This window comes from Siphateles boraxobius, unplaced genomic scaffold, assembly GCF_051911475.1.
Source record: "Siphateles boraxobius isolate OS27281-9 unplaced genomic scaffold, OSU_SipBor_1 66, whole genome shotgun sequence".
In the NCBI taxonomy this organism is placed as follows: Eukaryota; Metazoa; Chordata; class Actinopteri; order Cypriniformes; family Leuciscidae; genus Siphateles; species Siphateles boraxobius.
This window is the reverse complement of record NW_027509193.1, coordinates 5,493,638-5,515,967: the sequence shown is the minus strand read 5'-3', so window position 1 is coordinate 5,515,967 and position 22,330 is coordinate 5,493,638. Positions and strand designations below refer to the sequence as shown.

The 22,330-nt window shown below is 38.5% G+C and overlaps 2 protein-coding genes across 2 annotated transcripts in view; one reads left to right on the top strand and one right to left on the bottom strand.

Moving 5' to 3' along the window:
• Positions 1-22,330, bottom strand: part of tbcd (tubulin folding cofactor D) — a 49,625-nt gene that overhangs the window by 18,725 nt on the left and 8,570 nt on the right. The window contains exons 7-26 of the mRNA XM_077211706.1: positions 22,003-22,135; positions 21,084-21,129; positions 20,851-20,983; positions 20,614-20,756; positions 20,466-20,526; positions 20,214-20,288; positions 20,028-20,122; positions 14,653-14,809; positions 7,764-7,821; positions 7,425-7,454; positions 7,171-7,256; positions 5,624-5,704; positions 5,474-5,547; positions 4,174-4,291; positions 4,035-4,095; positions 3,926-3,948; positions 3,812-3,843; positions 753-815; positions 536-612; positions 371-452 (exon numbers count right to left, since the gene is read on the bottom strand). Coding sequence (XP_077067821.1) covers positions 371-452; positions 536-612; positions 753-815; positions 3,812-3,843; positions 3,926-3,948; positions 4,035-4,095; positions 4,174-4,291; positions 5,474-5,547; positions 5,624-5,704; positions 7,171-7,256; positions 7,425-7,454; positions 7,764-7,821; positions 14,653-14,809; positions 20,028-20,122; positions 20,214-20,288; positions 20,466-20,526; positions 20,614-20,756; positions 20,851-20,983; positions 21,084-21,129; positions 22,003-22,135 — 1,628 coding nt within the window. The remainder of the gene's footprint in view (positions 1-370; positions 453-535; positions 613-752; positions 816-3,811; positions 3,844-3,925; positions 3,949-4,034; positions 4,096-4,173; positions 4,292-5,473; positions 5,548-5,623; positions 5,705-7,170; positions 7,257-7,424; positions 7,455-7,763; positions 7,822-14,652; positions 14,810-20,027; positions 20,123-20,213; positions 20,289-20,465; positions 20,527-20,613; positions 20,757-20,850; positions 20,984-21,083; positions 21,130-22,002; positions 22,136-22,330) is intronic.
• znf750 (zinc finger protein 750) lies at positions 15,935-19,869 on the top strand. Its single transcript, XM_077211708.1, has 3 exons — positions 15,935-16,393; positions 17,427-18,700; positions 18,815-19,869. The coding sequence occupies exons 2-3, from the start codon at positions 17,475-17,477 to the stop codon at positions 19,431-19,433; spliced, it is 1,845 nt and encodes a 614-aa protein (XP_077067823.1). The 5' UTR covers positions 15,935-16,393; positions 17,427-17,474; the 3' UTR covers positions 19,434-19,869.

The following is a 22,330-nucleotide window of genomic DNA, read 5'->3' as shown; positions in this document are numbered from 1 at the left end:
CGAGATTTTCCATCATTTTTGACACAACAACTTTCCCGCCATTTACACGTTTTTCTGGCATTCTGTCTTTTCACTGTTATATGGTAGGGGGCGCTGTTACAGATCTTCTGAAATAGTAAAGCGTCTCCGGATCCAAAAACAAGCGACGAAGATGATATGCGTAAACCAGAAAGAGAGGTAGAAGCATTGCTTACACACAAGTAAGCTAATGTGATCACCAAATATTCAACAGGATATAATTCTAAACTGCCTAACGTTACCGAATGAAATGTCGACCCAAGTAAAGGTATAGGACATTGGCAGGGAAAGAGTTAATATCATATTCATAACCACAACCTGCTATTGTTTTAATACAATTAGTTTCCTGTACCTTGCATTTTCAGGTCGGCTACCCCGGGTTCAACCTGATAACACTGCCGACACAACGCTGCCAATGCTGAGACTGCGGCATCCTACAGAAAACAGATTATAGTCTCATAACGACCACATTCGGTAAAGTTGTAAGGCCTTCTGGGTGTTGAGGTGGGGCCTGTACCTGTATACCCCGTCTGGCACCGCTGGAGAACAGGTGAAGGTTCTTCAAGCAGTCGTCTATTAGCCATTGCCAACCAGCTGAAAGAAATCAGAATACACATTAACTCACAATCACCAACAAGTCAACAACAAATCCATCAAACAATTACTCCTCCGTGAGATATTTGTGGTCAAACATATTTAAATAATGCAACTGTAAAGAGGTGTGGTTGACTCACTGATAACTGGGTCATCTTTAAAAGGCATCTTGGAGAGAGAGAGCTTTTCAATGAGGCCACAGACTGAAAGAAAAAAAGACAAAGGAAAAGGGTGTACATTTTTTTTTAAAGTAACTGGGCCATCTGCAATGTCTAACACTTCTATTTTCTGAACTGTTAATCACTTTAAGATACATTTAAGATACAACATTCTTAAGATATGGGACAAAACACGTCCCTCAACTTTATGTGCCATTGATTTTTGGCAGCAATTCCACTTTGAATCAAATGACTTTTTCCAATGAAATGTGTTACATAAATGCTGTGTAACATTTAACTTGATTTTATCTTTAATTTGATCAAAATCTCATGCACATCCCCTTAAACCGCCTGTTATCATACCAGAATTTGCTTGATTTTTTTTTACAGTGCCTAAAAGCCCCTTTAGCTGTACTAAATTCACTGTAAATCACAGCTCCACTGGGATTATTGCTTTTATAAAACAGTTTTTCCACATACCTGTCAAGGTTTCATAAATAAACACAAAAACACAAAAATGTAATGCTATTGCTAAAAAAATGTTATCCTCCCACCAAGCAATGTAGTTCTTTAGAAGCGGAATCCTTGCCAAGCAACACACAGACGCTGCAACACATAAACTGTGTTTGAAACCGTCCTCTATACCCTCATTCACTATTCCCTACATTACTCTATTTTTATAGTCCATTTGAAGGAGTGATTGAAAACGAGTGCAGGAAAGGCTGCCGCTTTTGCATCGTTTGTGCTTCTTGTTTAATAATCATTTGAAACTTAACAAGCTGGCAGCTCCAGTAGTAAGATGAAAAGATAAACTGGCATGTATAAACCTTAATTAAACAATACAATAATCGATTAAAAATGATTTTATACCTGTATGATATTAAGCTGTGCCCACATTGGACCAGCGATTTGGAAAATTGATGGATGGATGGATGATTCAGCTGCGGGCGACATATTCTGGCAGACGCGGTAATTCATTCGGCGAGACCCTCACAATACATTATGGGTATTCTCTAGCCGCTAAGTGTACATCGGTTGTACACTCGTTCTCTGGGTGCATTATGGGATTGAATGAGTGCACTCGATAACGTCCACTATGGTTTCGGACACCACTACAAATGGCTGTCCCTTCAAATAGAGCGATATTTAAGGGTATATGGGGCGATTTTGTACACAGCCCACAGGCGCAGTGGCGCAGTAATACTTATGTTATCCGGTCACAGATGTATGTTTGTAGAGTAATTTACAACAGCTTCAAAAACAGCTCAAACAATCATCAATCAAAACAGATCGGTGTCCTTATTTACATTTCCAAAAAACGATCACATCAAGAAGAGGTGGATTAATTCTTGATGGAGAGCTGAGGATCACCGCTAACACCCGCCTCTGTAGTGATCATTTTACACGGGATAGTTTTATAAACTTTCGTCGGAGACAACTGGGATTCACTGATAATCCGCTTGTACTGGTGAATAGGGCCGAACCGACTATCTCCCGCCTCGGCCTTCATCCTCCCGTCGCTCCGACAACTGGTGAGTGTTATACTTGCCGCGAGTGGGCGTGGTTTCAGCGCAGCCAGCGGACACGCCCCCACCGTTTGAGAGCAGAGACTACTGCTCATTTTTTCAAGATTTTGATAGCTTATTTTATGTACTTGCCGGCTTTTTTTTTCATTCAAATTTGGCTGGGTGGCTAATAACACATTTTTCTGTGGTGTGACAAACTCAGAAACACATACTTAATTTTGACTTTACAGGGACTTTAACTATTTAAAACATGTAGGGCTGCAACAACTAATCGATAAAATCGATTATAATCGATTATGAAAATCGTTGTCAACGAATGTCATTATCGATTAGTTGGTCTGCTTACGTCACGGGGAGCGTTTACTGGTACGCACACACACGCAAGGTCTCTCTCCCTCAGGCGCTCTGCCGAGCGCGCGCGCTACACGGTTTGGAGCAGTCTCTTCTGTCTCGCTTGCGCGCTCTTGCTTGCGCGCTCTAGATTTCGGGAGTTTGAACTAATTCGCGGGCATCAGGGAGCCGCAATCAATATGCGGGAGACTCCCGGGACTTCCGGGATCTTGGGATGTCTGTATTTTGTCTCGAGCATCAGGTTGCGCAATCAGTTCGCTCGCAACGTAAGTGATGGATTAAAATAGCGCTACCGCAGAAATAGGTTAAATTAAAACGGTCTTTACAAAGCGAAGCACTAAATATAAAGGCAGTTTATGCAACTTGCCATCAGCAATTATCATTAAAAACAATGCAAATATTGATATTAGTAAAACTCAATGTGTGGCTTTTGCACTTTTTAAAGTACACTTTTACACATAAATACCCTGATTTACGGTTTTATTTAGTTATAATAAAAAAAAATCTAATTTAATTTCTATCCGATTAATCGGAAAAATAATAGTCCGATTAATCGATTATCAAAATAATCGTTAGTTGCAGACCTAAAAACATGCAGCACTTAAAAAAAAAAAAAAGTAAATCCAAGTGCTGAACACCTGTCAAGCCTATCATGATTGAAAATCAGCGTATGCTTTTTATGATTATTACGATAACTTGTAGGCGGCGCATAAAGATGATTTTTAAGGTGTTTTTCATTGAGTTGATCGGAGTCTTCATTAAAACCACCATATAATCGGATGACACTAAAGCCTGTAATTTTCTTCTAAAGAAAATGTTCTGGTGGTTTGCTAGGGGATTTTTGTACTAGCCAAAGTCAAAATAGCCCACCCTAAGTCTTATTGATATTCTGGCTCCTATATGGCGTAGGTCCCGCCTTCCACCTTCAAGAAATTTCTGCACCCTGTTCATGGTCTGCCAGAGCAAAATTATAAGTGGTACACACCTCTCCTTAATTTGAGGTATTATTCATGTCTGTATCAGAAAGCTAATGATTTGTTCAAACCACTAACCATTTGTATGAGCTATATAATAGTAATGAGGCTTTCTTTATGTCACACACACTTATACATTCGTTTATAATTTCAACACGTCAATCAATTCTACAGAAATATTATTTCTTACCAGCTGGTCTCATTAGCTCTCCACCAAATCCCCTAGGGTAAAACCAAAATAAAATATCAGTTACAAGCTACAGAAAAATGAGTGCCCCTGAAAAGCTTGATGTCAAGTGCTTACCTGTACTGCTTTCTGTCAGAGAGCTAAAGTGAACAAACATATGGAGGATCAGTTGCAAAAAAACTGCTTTTTATTTCACGAAATAACACAAGAGACTAATTCTGCAGACCTTTTGATGAATGTCTTTAAGGCCTTCAATGGTGTCAGTCGACAGGAAGTCAGTCACTGACCTACAAAAGAAAACAAATGCATTAAATAAAATAAACGTATGGTTAGGCGAAGCTGTAATAAAGAAAAGCAGGTGTAACCTATTGTTCTGGGTGGCCAGCTCATAGAGAGCATGAGTGATCTCAGCACACGCCAGGATAGCGCCGTGTCGGCGGTGTAAATCCATTCCTGTCGCCATGGGCAGCAGCTGGGGTAAAACTGAAATCAAAAATAAAGGTAAGATGGCACAAAATTTCAGGCATCTGCATAGAGGTGAAAAAGATTTGTTGAAGGATTGGGTTTGCTGTATGTGTACAGACGAAAACTATGGCGGAAAATGTTCATCAACAAGCTTTATTCCCATGACTAAGACGAGATGACACCAAGGTAATTAAATGATAACTGACTATAGCAGCAAGCCTGTTGATATAGTCAATGTTACCCATGTAATGCGGTGTTCAGTCGAACACCGATTACATCACCGGTCGTTTTGATTTTTTATAGTAATAAAACTCATTTAGTTCAGTTAGAGATCAGTCGCTACAATTAAAAACTGAACATGTCTGCTCAATTCAGCGTGAGCCGAACGAGTCGTAGCACAGATCAGCAGCAGGAGTAACATTTAATTTATCACGCGACAAGAGTGAGGCGAGCTCAGTTGACTAACAAGACAATGGCGGAAGATTTGGTTTCAAAGCAAAATGAAAAAGTGCCTATTCGGCAATATTTTGGATTAAACCCAATGCTAATAGGAACCTGAAAATGTGGTTTTCAGTATGAATAATAATGAACCCACCAATTAGGCAATTGCCTTCCCCGAATTGCCGCTAATTCGAAAAGTAAAATGAGTGTCCACTGGTGCGGAGCAGTGAGCTGAGCTTTACGCGGCGGTTGCTCAACTTCCATATGAATTAATTGAAAACGCTTTCTTAGCTGTTGTTTTAAACCCAACAATAAAATATAATATAAAAACATGAGAGTAATCTGGAATTATTGGAATTACTATTAGGAATTTCATTGTTTTAATTTTTGAGAGACGTTTCGTGTTTTACCAGTTTTCATAATGTAGAGAGTGTGTTCATTTATATGATAAATGACCTATGATAAATCAGAAATTAAAATAAGGAAAACCATGGTAAACCATGCCATTCTCTTGATTTGTACTTATAGGGGAAAGTACATATATTCTGATGACATGTAAAAATACATTTTGCAAATGACAACAATCGTTGCGATTATGAGCTTGGGCAAACTAATTGTTATTATCAGTTTAACCATTATGCAGCATGGAGAAAATGTGAACAGTTTTCATTGACTAAAACTTGGCTAAAATGCCTAGACATTTAGACAACTAGCACTTGACTAAACAAAAATAGCTGACAAAATGAACACTCTTCTCACCTGTGTTGGCCATGTATTCAGGAGCCTGGGCCGTTAGATTGTGCAGTGCTTTCGTGGCCAGCTCTCTGATCACCCTAATAAATGCGAATACAGCTTTAGTTAAAATTATAAAAACCAAAAAAATCCAAATGAAACAGTACAATTACGTACCCGTCCCAGTGATTGATTTTCAGAGCCACCAAGTGGTCAATTAAGGGTTTGGTGTATTCCTCAAAACCAGCAATGTAGACACTGAAAAAAATCGTAAATTAGTTTTACACAGACATTTTTGACTGTTAGTATTCAAGAGGTGAATTTTGCTACTGTACTTAAGGCCACAAATGTAAATGACCAGGATTATGATTTGTTTATATGCATGTGTGTGTGACGAAGCCTCGATTCCCTCTCTAACTGATAAAATGTATCAGTTTGAGGAAGAATAATAGCGTATATGCATTTGTATATGTGTGTGTGCAAGGACAGCTACTCAACAAAACAAACACGTCAATCCATCTTGATGAATGAAGCTATGTAGAACAAACAGGTGCGTTGAGAGGTCAGATTCACTAGCATGTGACTTCCATAAACACATTTTGGAATGTTTTGAAAAGTTGCTTTGTGAAAGTAAATCGAACCAAGAAAATAAGTCCCAAAACAAAAGATCTTTACAGTAGGTCTGAAAAGACCTTTAGCATGCTTATTGTTCTGATGTCAACAGTTTCTGAACGGCCTAGTTTTACTGTTTACTATGTATGCATGTACTATGTATGCATGTACGTTATATAAACATATGTAGCATATGTTTACTAAAAAAAGGTTTGTCCAGACTGCTAGGGGGCCACGAAAATCCTGTTTTCCATGATATGTCGCCTTTAAGGTTGTGTTAACACTTGTAGTTTGGTTCTCTCGGTTCCTTTGGTCAAGACCAAAAAAGAAAACACATTTATTTCTGGTTCGCTTTGCGTTCATTACTGTCATTTTTAACACACAACCTTACACACAAGATACAAAGCAAAAAAAGGCTTTTATGATGTATATTTTGCGAACATTGGAAACAATGCTGTGTTCTGGGCTAAATGCGCTCGTTGAGTGTGCATAGCCTAAATAAGATGGTTTTTGAGAACTTGTGAAGAGCTTATAAAATGTGTAAAGGAGTCAAAACAGCAGCAGGAATCCCCGTCACACACACACAAAGATCTGGTGCGAGGACACTTAGTTCTGATGCCTGTACCCAACTGTGATGGGCAACATCGTGACTATGACGAGAAAAAACAGGTATGCTTGAGAATTCTGTCCTTTTTAGGGTTGCATCTTGTGACATCATGTCCTGTTTTTGTTGCTTTCATATGTCACTGCACCAGAGTTCGTTGGAAAGAGGACATCTTTTCAGCGGTAAGGCTCGAGTATGGCTCTTTGCTCCCTAAGGCTAGCATTTTTCACATTGCTTTTTCACTACATTGAGATGACAGTCAAATGGTGGCATTTTTTGGAAGGGTGGGACACAAGAAAGGGACAAGACAGAGACGACAGCGTAACCACTGCTTCCCTCATAGATGCATTCAATACATACCGTGATTATGTTTTGATTTGTCTGAATGTTTTGAAAAATGGGGTGTATGATTGATCTACCTGAGGCATGTACACTGAGGAACAATGGAGCTCAATTAAACACACCAAAACAGCTCTTAGTCACACATTGTCACCTCCTTAATCCTTACCTAATAGTCAAGTAGCAGTTATTCAGGTTACCGACCGTGAAGTAGTCCGCCGCTGTGACAATGTCTATGCCATGGGGGAAAGTGCCCTGTGGAGACAGGATATCTCACGGGATCAGATTAGACACACAGATTCAGCAGGCTTCACAGATGCACTACAAATCAGTGCAGGTGTTAATAATGGATCTGAATAGTCTTAGTGTAAGTGTAATGGATCTGAATAGTCTTAGTGTAAGTGTATTTTCTTTTTGTTGTACCTGTCTGCCCACATTCTCTTGGAAAGCAGCCTAAAAGAAAAGGAAGCAAACATTACATTTTCAAAAATGTCTTATTGTATGCAAAAGTGTGTATTTTTTCCCCCTGTTACAATAATTTCTCCTATCCAGGTGTTACATTAAGCAAACATTTTCGGTCATTTACCAAACTCCTTGTCAAAAACGCTAATACTTCAGAAACACTTCCAGTTACAAAAAAGGGAATGCATATTAGAATTGAATATACCCCTTTATGTTCATCTCTTATCTGTATTAGCTTTTTTTTTTTATTGTGGAATTGTTTTTAAAGCAGCTTTAAAAAGAATTTCAGGATAAACTCACAGATGCGGCCTTTCTGCAGGTGATGTTCCTGTCAAACAAAGTTGCGATGACCAGCGCACTGTAAAGGCAGAAACAAATGAAACATCATAGATAGAATGACATCTATCTATCCATCTATATAAACTAGGACAACTGTTATTATATATCATGCATCCTATCTCTTGATTTTGTTAGTTTGGCAGCCTGAGGTGACGCACATTTACCGCTTTCACTCAAACACGTACAGCTCTTCTTAACCTTCACATCTTTCACCCCTAGTGATGAGGCATATTATTAAAAAACAAGCGTGTAGTTCTCATCTCAAAACTCATCTATCATTTCAGTGCCCCCATAAACCTGTTGCGCTCTTTTCCCTTTATTCCACCACTCCTCCTCCTCAATCGAGCTGTGTGAACGTGCCCGCGAGGTATTCCCACCGTCACTCACAGCCCGGGAGAATGAAGTACACAAACATACACAGTACACACGCACAAGCCTACGGGCTTAACGCGGCCGTGCTGGTTTCGGTGAACAACTGATAGTGGCCTGGAGCAGCATAAAATGGACAGGGACTGAACATGCTTGCAGAGCTAGACGCGTCACTGCTATTGTTTTATTATAACGCCTTACGGAAACCATTGAAAACTTCTGCTTGTGCAATGTGCAGTGTAGTTGACTTTAAGAGATACTTCTTCCTTATTTTCTTCCAAAAAAAGGAACACAAAAAGGAAGAATAATTGTGCTGGTCACACTACAAAAATGCACTTACAGTGAATGGAGACTGATGCTTTTAAAATTCAAACAGGACTTTAATGTGCTTCCTACGTTAATGTGCTTCATACAACTTTTTCTATATTTCTATAAAAAAAATTTTATATTTCAAATCTTTCTAAGCCATACAATATATGTTTGTGTGAAGAACAAACCAGAGCGACCAGTACAACTGCTTCCAATTTCTCCTTTTATTCCCCTGAAGAAAGTCATAAATATTTGGAACAAGATTTAGTTAGAATAAATAAAGATAGACTTATCATATCTGAGTGAACGTTTCCTTTAAATTAAGTGTCCAAAAAATAAAAATGTACATGCTGTGAAAAACAGAGACGACCATAGATCGTTTTAAATCTGTTTGGTTTTTAAAAAAGAAAACATTTTTGTATATATACACACACACTACTGTTCAAAAGTTTGCAGTAGTTTTCTTTTAGGAAAAACCCCAAACTTTTGTATGGTAATGTATATATAGAAAAAAAGATTTGAGGAAAAAATAAAAATAGCGTAGTTTCAAGCAATGACACAGTTTCTGAAAGCGTCAGTAAGCTCAAGGAAACAGCCTATGACTGCTGATGAAATTAGAACAGGACTCGACAGGCCTTCAGACTGGGTGCCAAATGGTGACCGAAACCCACGACAACAGACGAAACCTGGCAGTACCGTTGGTGGTAGGGAGGAGGGAAGTTGCGGGGAGGGCCAACAAACTGAAGGAGCAATGAAAAAGCACAGTCAGTTACATGCAGGCCCGCACTTGTCCTAAACACTGAGAGGGGGAGTAGCGGAGCATCTTTCAGCTGTCATTCTCGTAATATCATTATGTTTTTACGGTGACTGAAAGGCTTACTGTTGAACCTTGGGAGGGAAAAAAATATGCTTTCTGCTGATGAAACTGTTTCGCTGAGCTGATTCACCACTACATCACCACACAAACCGAACATGGCAGAATGGCTAGAAGAATTAAAGAATACAGTTACACAGCAAACCCCTAACCATAAGTCTGAGTAATAATAGCAAGCACCACAGTTAAAGCAAATACACAACTTCCTTGTGGGTCACCGCAGAAAAAAACCTTAGCTTTCTGAAAAAAACTTCTGCGTAAAACTTCAGACTTTACCGAATGAGCGCCGACGTATTAAAGAAAGAGACAATTCATATACAGCGCAAAAAAAGTAATTTTGCTGAAATAGCTATTGTTGGACGTAAAATGTAGGTTTAAAAGTCTACTAGTAATTCAAGTATTTTATGAGAGTAGTAACTGTAAAGGAATAACAGCATGCAATTTAATATACAGGTGCTGGTCATATAATTAGAATATCATCAAAAGGTTGATTTATTTCAGTAATTCCATTCAAAAAGTGAAATTTGGATATTATATTCATTCATTACACACATACTGATATATTTCAAGTGTTTATTCCTTTTAATTTTGATGATTATAACTGACATTAATGAAAACCCCAAAATCAGTATCTCCGAAATTTTGAATATTGTGAAAAGGTTCAATATTGAAGACACCTGGTAGAAAAAAGGTGTACAAGCAATAGGGATAACCGCACCCTGGAGAGGATTGTGAAACAAAACCCATTAAAAAATGTGGGGGATATTCACAAAGAGTGGACTGCAGCTGGAGTCAGTGCTTCAAGAACCACCACGCACAGACGTATGCAAGACATGGGTTTCAGCTGTCGCATTCCTTGTGTCAAGCCACTCTTGAACAAGACACGGCATCAGAAGAGTCTAAAGACAAAAAGGACAGGACTGCTGCTGAGTGGTCCAAAGTTATGTTCGCTGATGAAAGTACATTTTGCATTTCCTTTGGAAATCAAGGTCCCAGAGTCTGGAGGAAGAGAGGAGAGGCACAGAATCCACGTTGCTTGAAGTCCAGTGTAAGGTTTCCACAGTCAGTGATGGTTTGGGGTGCCATGTCATCTGCTGGTGTTGTTCCACTGTGTTTTCTGAGGTCCAAGGTTAACGCAGCCGTCTACCAGGAAGTTTTAGAGCACTTCATGCTTCCTGCTGCTGACCAACTTTATGGAGATGCAGATTTTATTTTCCAACAGGACTTGGCACCTGCACACAGTGCCAAAGCTACCAGTACCTGGTTTAAGGACCATGGTATCCCTGTTCTTAATTGGCCAGCAAACTCGCCTGACCTTAACCCTATAGAAAATCTATGGGGTATTGTGAAGAGGAAGATGCGATACGCCAGACCCAACAATACAGAAGAGCTGAAGGCCACTATCAGAGCAACCTGGGCTCTCATAACACCTGAGCAGTGCCACAGACTGATCGACTCCATGCCACACCGTGCCATGCCACGCTGCAGTTATTCAGGCAAAAGGAGCCCCAACTAAGTATTGAGTGCTGTACATCCTCATACTTTTCATAATTTTTTTATTGGTCTTAAGTAATATTCTAATTTTCGGAGATACTGAATTTGGAATTTTCATTCATTGTCAGTGTTAATCATCACAATTAAATGAAATAAACATTTGAAATATATCAGTATGTGTGTAATGAATGAATATAATATCCAAATTTCACTTTTTGAATGGAATTACTGAAATAAAATCAACTTTTTGATGATATTCTAATTATATGACCAGCACCTGTATATGTAAGACGTTTCTTACATTTACAGGATAAAGAAATGACAGTAACAGGTTACTGTGTCCAGAGTGAATGTGTGTGTTCCTGCAGAACATTCCTCTAATCTGTTAACACTGAGTTCGTGTTTCAATATATATATTTTTTTTTTACAGATTATGCGATTCCCACAATAATTGTTAGCCCTAAGGGTGTGTTCACACTTGTAGTTCGGTTCTCTTGGTTCTTTTGGTCCAAACCAAAAATGAAACACTGGCTGCTTTGATGTCAATTTTAACACTGAACCTAAAGCTACAAAACAAAAATCATAAACATGAGGTCACAAACTTTTTTTTTTTTTTCTAAGAAAGATCTGAACCTGGTCCAAAAACCATGACATTTCATTTCAGAATACAATGATCAATCACATCTAATGCGACAGTGAAATATGAAAGAACAACACAAACAAATTTTCTTTCATACGTCAACCACATGGAATCTGTGCAGATTTCCAAAGAATCAACTAGGTCTACACAGCCTCGACCCCTTCCTTGTTCTTTTATTCAGTATTTATTCAGTACCCTCAGCATTGGTTAACACATTTTACCATTACTAAATTCATTCTGCAGATTTTCTCTGAAAAGCCGTATAAAACCATCTCATCAATCATGCGTATCGAAGCATTACTTCATTTCTGAAGAATCTTGAAGCAGGTGTGCAACTGTTGTAGTCCACAAAAACTTGTAGTCCATTTTAGAGCTTTGGCAGAAGTGAAGACTTTTAAGTAATTATTTTGGTTTCACTGTCACACAAAACAACCATATGACTTCAGAAGACTTTGTTGTTGTTGTAATTTTTGGAGCTTAAACTGTAAAAAAGCCATATGAAGATTCTTCAAATTCTTTTGGTAACTTTGTGTTCTTTTGTTTTTTGACAAATCAAAGGGAGTGGTTGTCATTGGTTAATGGTTTTCATTTCAGGTTTGCATCCCTGTTTGTAATATGACAGCGTAGGGTGAAATATTCCTGTAATTGTCTGTCTAAATCAGTGTTTCCAACCCTGCTCCTGAAGGACCCCCAACACTGCACGTTTTCCTTGTCTCCCTAATCAAACACACCTGATTCAACTCATCAGCTCATTATCACATGAGGATATCTGTAATAATGAGCTGTTGAGTTGAATCAGATGTGTTTGATTAGGGAAACAAAGAAAACGTGCAGTGTTGGGGTCATTCTGGAGACGGGTTGAGAAACACTGGTCTAAATGATCAACTTTGGGAAGTTTGTCATCTTTTGTCAGGTTCATCACATTTTTTCCTTTACATTTTTATCACTTATCCAGGACTTTTGAGGCAAATATTTATGATCTAATGTTCCATTAAAAGTCTATGTACAATACATATGTAAAATAAGAATAAAATGTTAAAATGTATCATAGCATATCTTAACTAAAATTAATGACTATTAATGCTATTTGTTTTAATAAAAAGTACAAGCTGTGAGTGTGCCAGACGTTCCTCCATGCAGAGAACATAACGTCACATAACTGAATGCCTGAGTGCTAAGCATTGTAATTTGTTTAACCAACATTATCAATAAAAATAATAATAATAATAATAAAAAAATAGATAATATATAGTAATAGTAGCACAAATAAAAACAACAGAATAAAGAAACAAATGAAAGTTGTATTCAGGTACATAAATACTACATTGAATCAACTAAATTAAAAAGATGAATCCTTAAAATTAAATTTACAAATAGTATTCAGTCAAGAGCAGAGTGAATTTCTTTGTCTTTTGTTTGATTAACATTAATGACACAGACGGCAGAAGGATTATTAGGCTGCTGTCCCTTTAAGATCGAATGCATGAATCCAATATACTGTTGCACGTTTTCTTTCTCAACTGTTTACGTTCACTTACCGGACAGGGTTTATGAGGATACTTGCAAAGATGGGCCTTCTGACATAACTTGTGTGTGTATTTGGCCGTTTGAATGCTTACTATAAGCCTTACTATATACAGGAAACAAACTGTAATAGATCTATATCTAACCTTACATTCCAAAATGACTTAAATTTTACAGTAAAATACTGTTTAACAGTTGTTGGAAATAAAAAAGAACAAATCATCTGATAATCATAGCTGTGTGACACTTTACAATTGATGGTTTTTCATTCTAATATTTCATTTTTTTGTTATCAGTTGTGCACATTAGGGTCTTATGTTATTAAATTATAGTTTATTTGCATTATTTTAGTGTTACCATGATTTTTTTTTTTCGTATGACACTGAGCACACCTTCTATAGATTAGCATTTACTTCAGCATGTGAAAAAAGCTACTTGTGATGAATTTTGATTCATCATGTGGACTTCTCTTTACCTCCCGTATTATTATGCCGTTTGTCAGTATATTATAAAGGTACGAAACAGATTTAAGTAGCAGCATGGCCTTGCTAAAAAAAATTTTCTTATATCATAATTGCTGAAAAAGCTAATTGTACGTTACAGTTCATTGTCGTTGCTCCTCATACTGAGTACTTTAATGTTCTAGCAGATGTATAGACCAAACGATTGAACTGTACTTCCTCAGTAGGGAGAGGTTTTTAGCTGTAATAGGTGTATAAACTGGTTTTAAGGCGGTAAATAACTACAGCCAGGAGAACAGGTATGAGAGGAGGCTCTTATAATCCTTGTCCTTCAAATCTCACTAAAACTTTCTCTATATATGTCAATATATAGAATAGAATAAAAAAATAGAATTTTAAGCATTTTTATAGAATATCAAACCGCAAACTTCTTTCAAAAATAATTTGCTGTGACAGAATTTTCTGAAAATAATTATCAGGTAGTGAGGTGAAAAAAATGCCCATTCATCTTGCCACACACTGTAGGGCTTGCTGACTAAAGAACAAATAGCCCTCAGTATGTGTGCTGCAGATCTGCTGCCCAGCCTCACTAATCAAATTCCACAGCCTAACCTCACTTACAAAAAAAATATTTTCATTGGAGAGAAAGTGTAACCTTATTGTCAACAGAGCCACCCAAGTTGAGCTGTCATTTTCACCCGTCACTGACACCAGATCAGCTCTCATCACAGTTGGTTGTGGTGCAAAGAGCTTTCATACTGGAGAACATCCAAAAACACCTTCACAGAGATCTAAGAAAGGTCACGCCAAATGCTTGTAAAAATAGTGGGCGAACAAGGAGTTAGTTTGCTATCCAGAGCTGAGAAAGAATTTATTTTCATTTATTCATATTTAAGATGAATTACTCTAGATCTGATCCATATGCCTGCCAGGCAGGAAATCTATTGAGTTGGATTATTTAAAAGAATAAATAACATAGTAAAGTTAGCTCTGTGAATTAAGAGCCAAGAGTAATTTATTAAATCGATTTTTTTTCAGGGCGAAATGTAGGTCTGTAGCACACGTTATGGGAAGAGATATTAACCAAAGTTTGATACTTAATCGTAACTTAATTAGCAAATTTAATGAATGGCATAAATAACATGCATCTCTCAGTCAGTGGTGGTGTTGGGATCGTACCTGGCAATCTGGTTGACATAAGGCTTTAGTTCGTTTGGTTCATAGGCACGGGCGAAAGCCCAGCACACGTAGCAGGCTGCATCACGTACATTTGATCCCAAACTGCACGCTCCCCTTTTTTCATCATATATCAGAGCTTTTAGAACCAGAGGCACCACTGTAGGATTCAGAGACATAACATTAGTACCCAAAAATCATTAATTTTGCAATCCAACATATTTAAATACATTTACATACATGCATATACAGTAGTCAACATTTGAAGTGGATCAAAACCTTTCATAAAAGTTATACGTGAATTTTAAACTTGTATTTGAACAGTTGACAACTGTTCTAACATACATATAAATAATATATATATATATATATAATATTATATATACATATATATATATATATATAATACATGTATATTATATTTATTTATATATTATACATATACACACACACACACACACACACACACACACACACACACACGCACGCACACAAACTTTAAACAGTAACAATAACATAAAATTGTGAAATACTGTTATAATTTTTAATAAATGTTTTCTGTGAAGCTGAATTGTCAGCATAATTACTCCAGTCTTCAGTGTCACGTGATCCTTCAGAAATCATTGATAATGAGAAATTTTTATTGAGCAGCAATACAAAATCTGCTGCTCAATAACAATTTCTCATTATTATCAATGTTGAAAACAGTTTACTGCTTAATATTTTTGTGAAAACTGATACTTTTTACAAGGTTTCTTAGATAAATAGAAAGTTCAAAAGAACAGCATTTTTTAAATATAAAAATGTTGTAACATTATAAATGTCTTTACAGTAACTTTTGATTAATTTAAAGCATTTTGCTGAACAAAAGAATTACATTCTTAAAAATAATCTTACTGACAACAAACTTTTGAACTTTTTTATATAATTATATAACTAGAATATAACATATTCATAATATAATGTGTGTGATGCATAAATATACACAGACACACACCAACGAAGAAGAGAGTATTGATAGTTGACTTTTGGAAGGTCCCATATTACAAGGAACTCTCTTCCTAAAACTTAGGTGGGGCCAGAATTTGAAGTATTAAGAGTTTATGATTCATGCTATATGCGCAAATCAATGAAATTTTTTTTTCAAAACACAAAGCTTTACCATTAACATTATACAAACTGAGATCCAGCGTAAATAACTGCTCAGAACAAAAATTTTCATAATCATGCTGTAAAGACACATCAGGTGCAGCACACATTTGGCTCCATGCAAATCTCACAGGTTGTCCTCAATATCTCCACACCCCTCTGACAACATCCTCAAACCTGCTTCACACCTAACTCTACCACTCCTGGGCTAATTCAACCATTTAGCCAAACAAAAGCAAAAAACAGTCTTGTCTGGCTTCTAGTCCATGTGGACGCTCACTAACAGGTGAGACAGGAGGCAAACTTGCAATGTATCGTGGCTTGGGGCTTGCCTAATATTAGGCATATTGATGCTGCCTCAGGGCTCTACTGCTTGGGCATAGACTCCACCCCACAGAGTCAACACCTCAGAAAGCAAGAGACTCATCAGACTCATCAGAAACGTGACAGAACACCTAAAGAGCAGACACCTGCGTTCAAGGACAATCATATTAGCCAAACTGTTCTACTGTGGGACTGTCATAAACTTCAAGAGGTCTGCTGTGGACAAAATACATTGACGATACTTCCAACATCACGTGGAATCTGATAACAGGTAAGGCTGTAAAAGCTAAATCACTAAGATTTTTAATGGCAACTGTTCTTACTGCTGTTTGTATGTACTTCTAGCAATTGTTAAGACGGATGTTCTTTGTAGCAGGTGTTTCAGGGGTAGATCTAAATAGCTGACTACATATGCACCTGTTAGACCACATCTGGCAGAAAATACTCTTTTGTATTTGCCATGTGGTTGTACACATATACAAAGTGTCTAAACAGTCAAAAATTTACAACAATTATCGTTTTACGCTAATATCACAAGATTTCGGTGTACCCATAGAAGAGTGATTAAGAACCAGGAAACAACGCATAATACAGCAAAATAAAATTTCACAATACAGAAACGTTCTTTTAATTTGTGCCTTAAGGAGGGAGCGGCTTGATATGAAACACGGGAGTCAAAACCTGAGCCACCACTTCTTGCGACAGCGTGTGACAAACAGGTTCCTTAAGGCGGAGTCATTTTCTGCAAAACTTGCCTGGCAATCTCGTTCTTCAATATTCTGCTTCCCAATACAAACCTTCAGGCCTCAAAATCTTAGCACACTTACCAGACCATTATGTATCCTCATTGTAGTGAAGAATTGTAGAAGCCAATTCTTTCAATCACGGAAGCAGTCCAATAGATTACTAATGTTATAACAGATGCAATTCCATTCTAATACTTCTGGTAGCTTCTCTACATTTACAGTGCAAGTGAGATCAACTTTTAAATGTCTGGAGTTTGTATCTTGCAAGCAATGTCATGGGAAACAGGTGTATGTGGTTTCCCACGCCATCAGGTTTTGATGAAGGGGAGCATGTTTCTACAGGCCTACCCTGGCTTCACTAGTGCAGATAGAGCATGCTATGCTAAAACGCAGGCCAGCAAACAATACAGAACTGCTACAAACTAGTTGAAAAGATTAAGGGGCTGTAACATGCAAGCTCCCTTTATATAAACCTTAAGTAGTGACCCAACAAACAGCAGATGCTCTGGTTCAGTGTGTGGCAGAACTGTTAATGATTTCTTTTTCTTCTGTTGCCAGATAAGGCTGACAAACCGCACAGCGTTGGATTGGAACAACTGCACAAGTATGGACATTCTCCAGGGGAGAAAACCGAAGAAACCCCATTACATTCCACGCCCTCCTGGCAAACCATTCAAGTATCAGTGCTTCCAATGTCCCTTCACCTGCAACATCAAGTCTCATCTCTTCAACCACATGAAGTACAACCTTTGCAAGAACTCCATCTCTCTGGTATCTCAGCGCATGGAACAGACAGGAAAAACAAACAGAGTTTCCCAGAATAATCTTCCTTTCAACCACAACAGTAAAGAGCCACCCATGGAAGCTGAAGCCAGCAAACCTATAGAAAGGGTCAGTGAAAAGGTTGAACAAGAGGAGATGGTCAAAGAAACAAGACAAAAGCCTGAAAGTCCCATCAAGGAGGTCAGCAAGCAAGTCCCAGAGGCAGTCTGTGAGATTAGGGACAGAAGTACAGATATAGACATTGCACAGAACAAATTATCTTCGGCTTTCTCACCAGTTGCACGAACAGGTGAAAGGGAAACTCGGTCTCCACGCAAAGACGATCAAACATCTTCATCCATTCCTCCGTTCTACAATCAAATGGCACCTTGGGTCCCACCTGCTTCCACAGCACCTCTTCTTCCTTTAATACAAGACTATCCTTCATACATGGTACCTGAGAGGCCCTTGCACTCCCTCTACACGCCTTACCCACACAACCAAGCAAACACCTCTGCCTACCAACTCACACCTCGGGAGACCCAGAGACCTCTGGTGCCATCACCTTTGGTCCCGCCTAGTCCTTCTCTTCTCCACCCTTATCACTATAGATATGCTCATTCTATTATACCAGGTCCACCTCTACCCTACAGCGTCTACCAACACCCTGAACTATCCATGTCCTTACAGAGAACTAGGTATCTTCCTCTGGATGTATACAGCAACAGATTTTATCCTCGAGAGTACGGAGGACACCCGGTGCCCATTTCTCATCCGGATTCTTACAGCAGACTTCCTGAGGACAGGGCTGTCCAAGAGCACAGTCCAGGAGACAAAGGTACTCGCCAGAGTCCTTTAGCAGGATGTGCCGCCTCTGGGTCGCCAGACAGGCCCAGTACCGCAGATGTCATGCAGCGTATCCCTGTTACAATTAGGCTCGCTTCCCATGGGGAGTCACTCCCAGTCAGTCAATCACAGCATGTCTTACAAGGGGCAACTACAGCAACCGACAACTTAACCAAGAAATCAAATGGACAACCTCAAGAGAACATGTTACACAAGAGAGAGAGGTAGGTAAACTATGTGAGACATAAAGACCCCAAATACACTTTGTATGACAGTCAAATAAAGCAAGTTAATGGTTTCCTTAATCTTAACATTGGTATCTTGTTTTGTCTTTCTAGGAATGACCCACAAACCACAGATTCTGCAAGAAGTAGGGAGATTTCATCAGAAAAGGAAGACGACGAAGAAATTGAGGAGGAGCAAGGTCCTCTTAACCTTTCAAAGAGGGACCAGGCTGTATCCAGTCACATGACACACCACTACTCTGACCGAGAGCTCCATTATGATTCAGAAAATAGTCAAGAGGCACCGCTCAACCTCTGCCTCAGGGGACAGTCCAACAACCAAGCCTCGCCCAACACCACAGGTTCTGAAACTCCAGAAAGACAAACCATCATAAACGTTGAGGAATCTACAATTGCTTCACCCAAAAAACAAGACCTGGACCCATGTGACCAGAGGCACTCAGCAGCCTTTGCTCTGTGTCAGCTGGCTAGCTCAAGGGACATTATCAAGGACTCCTCTATTGATCAACAAGAAATGGCCAAGGGCCAGAACAGCAATCACCTTCCTCCCTCAGACAACTGCCCAGTAAAAGACACTCCAGACATACCCAAACAGAACACACAGGTGCTGGGACAAAAACGGGCAAACAACAGACCTCTGAGGCACAATACCAAAAGAGCAAAGGTAAAAGAACCGTCCCGAACTCAAAGAAAGAGGTCGCAAAACTGCTGATACAGAGATTTCAAAGAATGGACCGCTGCAATTCAAATATTTGATAGAAAGGAGTTCCAGTGAAAAGATCAATACTGAAGAGACTTTACAGGAAGAGATGGTCAACATCTTTCAGCCATCATGGGATCAATTCAAAGACTGCATAATTGGTAAAAATGTATACATTTAATCCAATGCAAGTTGCTTTGGATAAAAGCGTCTGGCTAATGCATGCAAATGTAAATACTTCCAAAATACAACATTATGCACTAATTTGGAAAAAGAAGGCACCACAGATTGTATACTGAAAATCTTCTGCTCTTTGACAGACTTACAAAAGTATGTATCAATTCATTAAAGGGAGCTGGGTGGTGGCATTTATTTCTTTTCTTTTTTTTTTTAATAAAGAAGCTTGTCGAACTTGCAGTATTTGAATAAAGTGTTTGCATAAAGTGAAGTATGTTTGCTTATGAATGTTTTGTACTGAGTACGATCATGGGGAGTTACAATGTTTAGATTAAGATTATAGCAATAATCGATGTCAGTGCGTAAACTTAAAAACAATAGTTTTCAAATTTAATACAATAGAGAATAAAAAAGAGAATACAAACCAACCATCTGAAAGACGCGAAGGAAGCAGGAGTCCTCTCCGGCCTAGCTCCGCAAGAGCCAGGCAGCCCCCGTGCCATGCATTATCTGTTTCCTGGAAACTGCAATATGCAGAAAAAATACCTTACTAAGTATTTGATGAGATTCACATAATCACATCACATAATCGCCTCCTGTTATATAATGTCACACCTGAAACACTCCAAAACAGATTCAACCACTTCATCTGCGAGCTCTTTAGGTAGTCTACCAGTCACCCTTCCAATCCTGCAGGTGGTTAAAAAAAAGACCAGTTATAAATACATTTTTTAGTACTTTAGAGATTATTACAGAGAAATGTGGCACTAAAATATGGCACTGTCAACAAACAGCAGATTTTTGCCAAGCCAAGCCAAGACAGACAAAATCAAACAAAGTGTATTTGATCAACTTGACTGTTCTCACCCCTTTGCAGAAGACCATCGCACTATTGTCTCTTTGTCCTTCAGTCCCACCAACAGTTGTTCTGCAAAAATGATTAAGAAAATTGGTAGTAACAAGATAGCATTTAAATATTTAGCAAACAGAAATGGAAATATGCCTGGATACTTACCAATGACATTCTCTACCTCCTGAGGTATGTCATAGTCTTCCTCCTGACTGACAGACTCTAGATCAGGTTTTGTATCCTCAACACTTCCGGTGACAGAAGAAAGGGCCAGGTTCACTGCGAGTGATCGACTTCCTCTCTGGTATCTGGATGCAGTCATACAAAATGCTTACAAACAAGCTGACACTTTTGAGAATTGTTTCATTTTTATGTTTTTGTCAGTCGGTCAGTCCATTTTACCTCCATTTGGCCAAACGTGGTTTTAGACAGGTCAAGCCAAGTCTCTGGACAACTTTTACTCCCAGCTTACGCAACGTGGCTTGGTTACTTTCAGCTATTCTCTTCTGGTTTAGGCACTGAAGCACTGTGGGGGCTGTGAACGAAGGGTAAGGTAAAGATTAGCGAACATTTATCTATTTGTATGTTTTGGATTTAAAGAGACCAAAGAAAAGACCTAGAAGACATATACACACCATACTGCAGGAAGTCATCACGTTTCCCGTGCTTGAAGAGCTGGGCCTGGTGAGAAATTATTACTTGATTAGGATGGATTCAGTGTTTCCTAACATTTTTTTGTCATGCATTTAACTTTTCAAAACAAAATCATAGTAAGTCTGCTTAAAGTCTTGTGGTACACATAGGTCTACCCCTGGTAGGGAAATACCAAACTACTCATTAAAAATCTTTGAGCAACACTTTAGCTATATAATTAGGTTGATGTGGAGTCAAATTTATTAAAATTAACTAAACCCATTTGCAAAATGTCTTATAAAATGCTGAATATAGTAACGCTTAATGCCAGCAGCAGTATCTTATAATTATCAAGTGTGCACAGCACATGTTCCTGCTCCCTGCCTTGTAGCACTTGAAGCTTATATGCAAATCGTTGATGGCAGTTTTAGTACCTCAGGCATTCCCAACACACAGAGCCAGTTTTGAGCACCTCGGGCAATAGAGACATGCTTCACAAAATAATAACAACTGCAGGATTGTTTTCACAGATCTCTGGACTTTAAACAATGTAAGATGTCCCATTGCAACAAGGAACAACAAAAAAAAAATTCTGATACCAATCAGTCACTAAAATGAGCAATGAGTGTTTTAATAGAGCACTGTAAAAATACAGGTAGGAGGGCATGTGACATCTGGCAGGTAACGGCTTCATAGTATGAGCAGCTATTAAACCACTGCAGGAATTACAGTATAAGCTTTAAGGGTCGTTTACACCAATAACTACAACAAAAACAATTGCATGTTCGATTTCTCATGAATTGATAATTGTTTAATTCTCATGAAAAGAAAGAGAGTTATTTCTCTCTCTTCTTTTTTTATGAGGAAGTGGTGGATGTAAACAGTCCTGTATGTGAGATAAACAGTGGATTGGAGGCTCACCAGGGACTGCAAAGCTCCATCAAGGGCCACAGTTCCCTCCATGGTCATTTCACTGGTCTGAGATATGGTGGTCAGACACCAGTCCAGAAAATCACCCAAACGCTTCTGCTTCACATCTGGACGGGTCACAAACCTGTGCAGATAATACAAATCGCTCAAGCAAAGAGAACATCTACAAGTGTTTAAACAGTGCCCTCTACTGCTCAGTGAGTAGCTGGCAATATTTTGCTACTTTTGGATATTATAAGAGTGACATAAGAAATCATTTTTATTACACCTTATTTTACTACACATTATCATTTAAACCAAACAGCCATTTACACAAGGC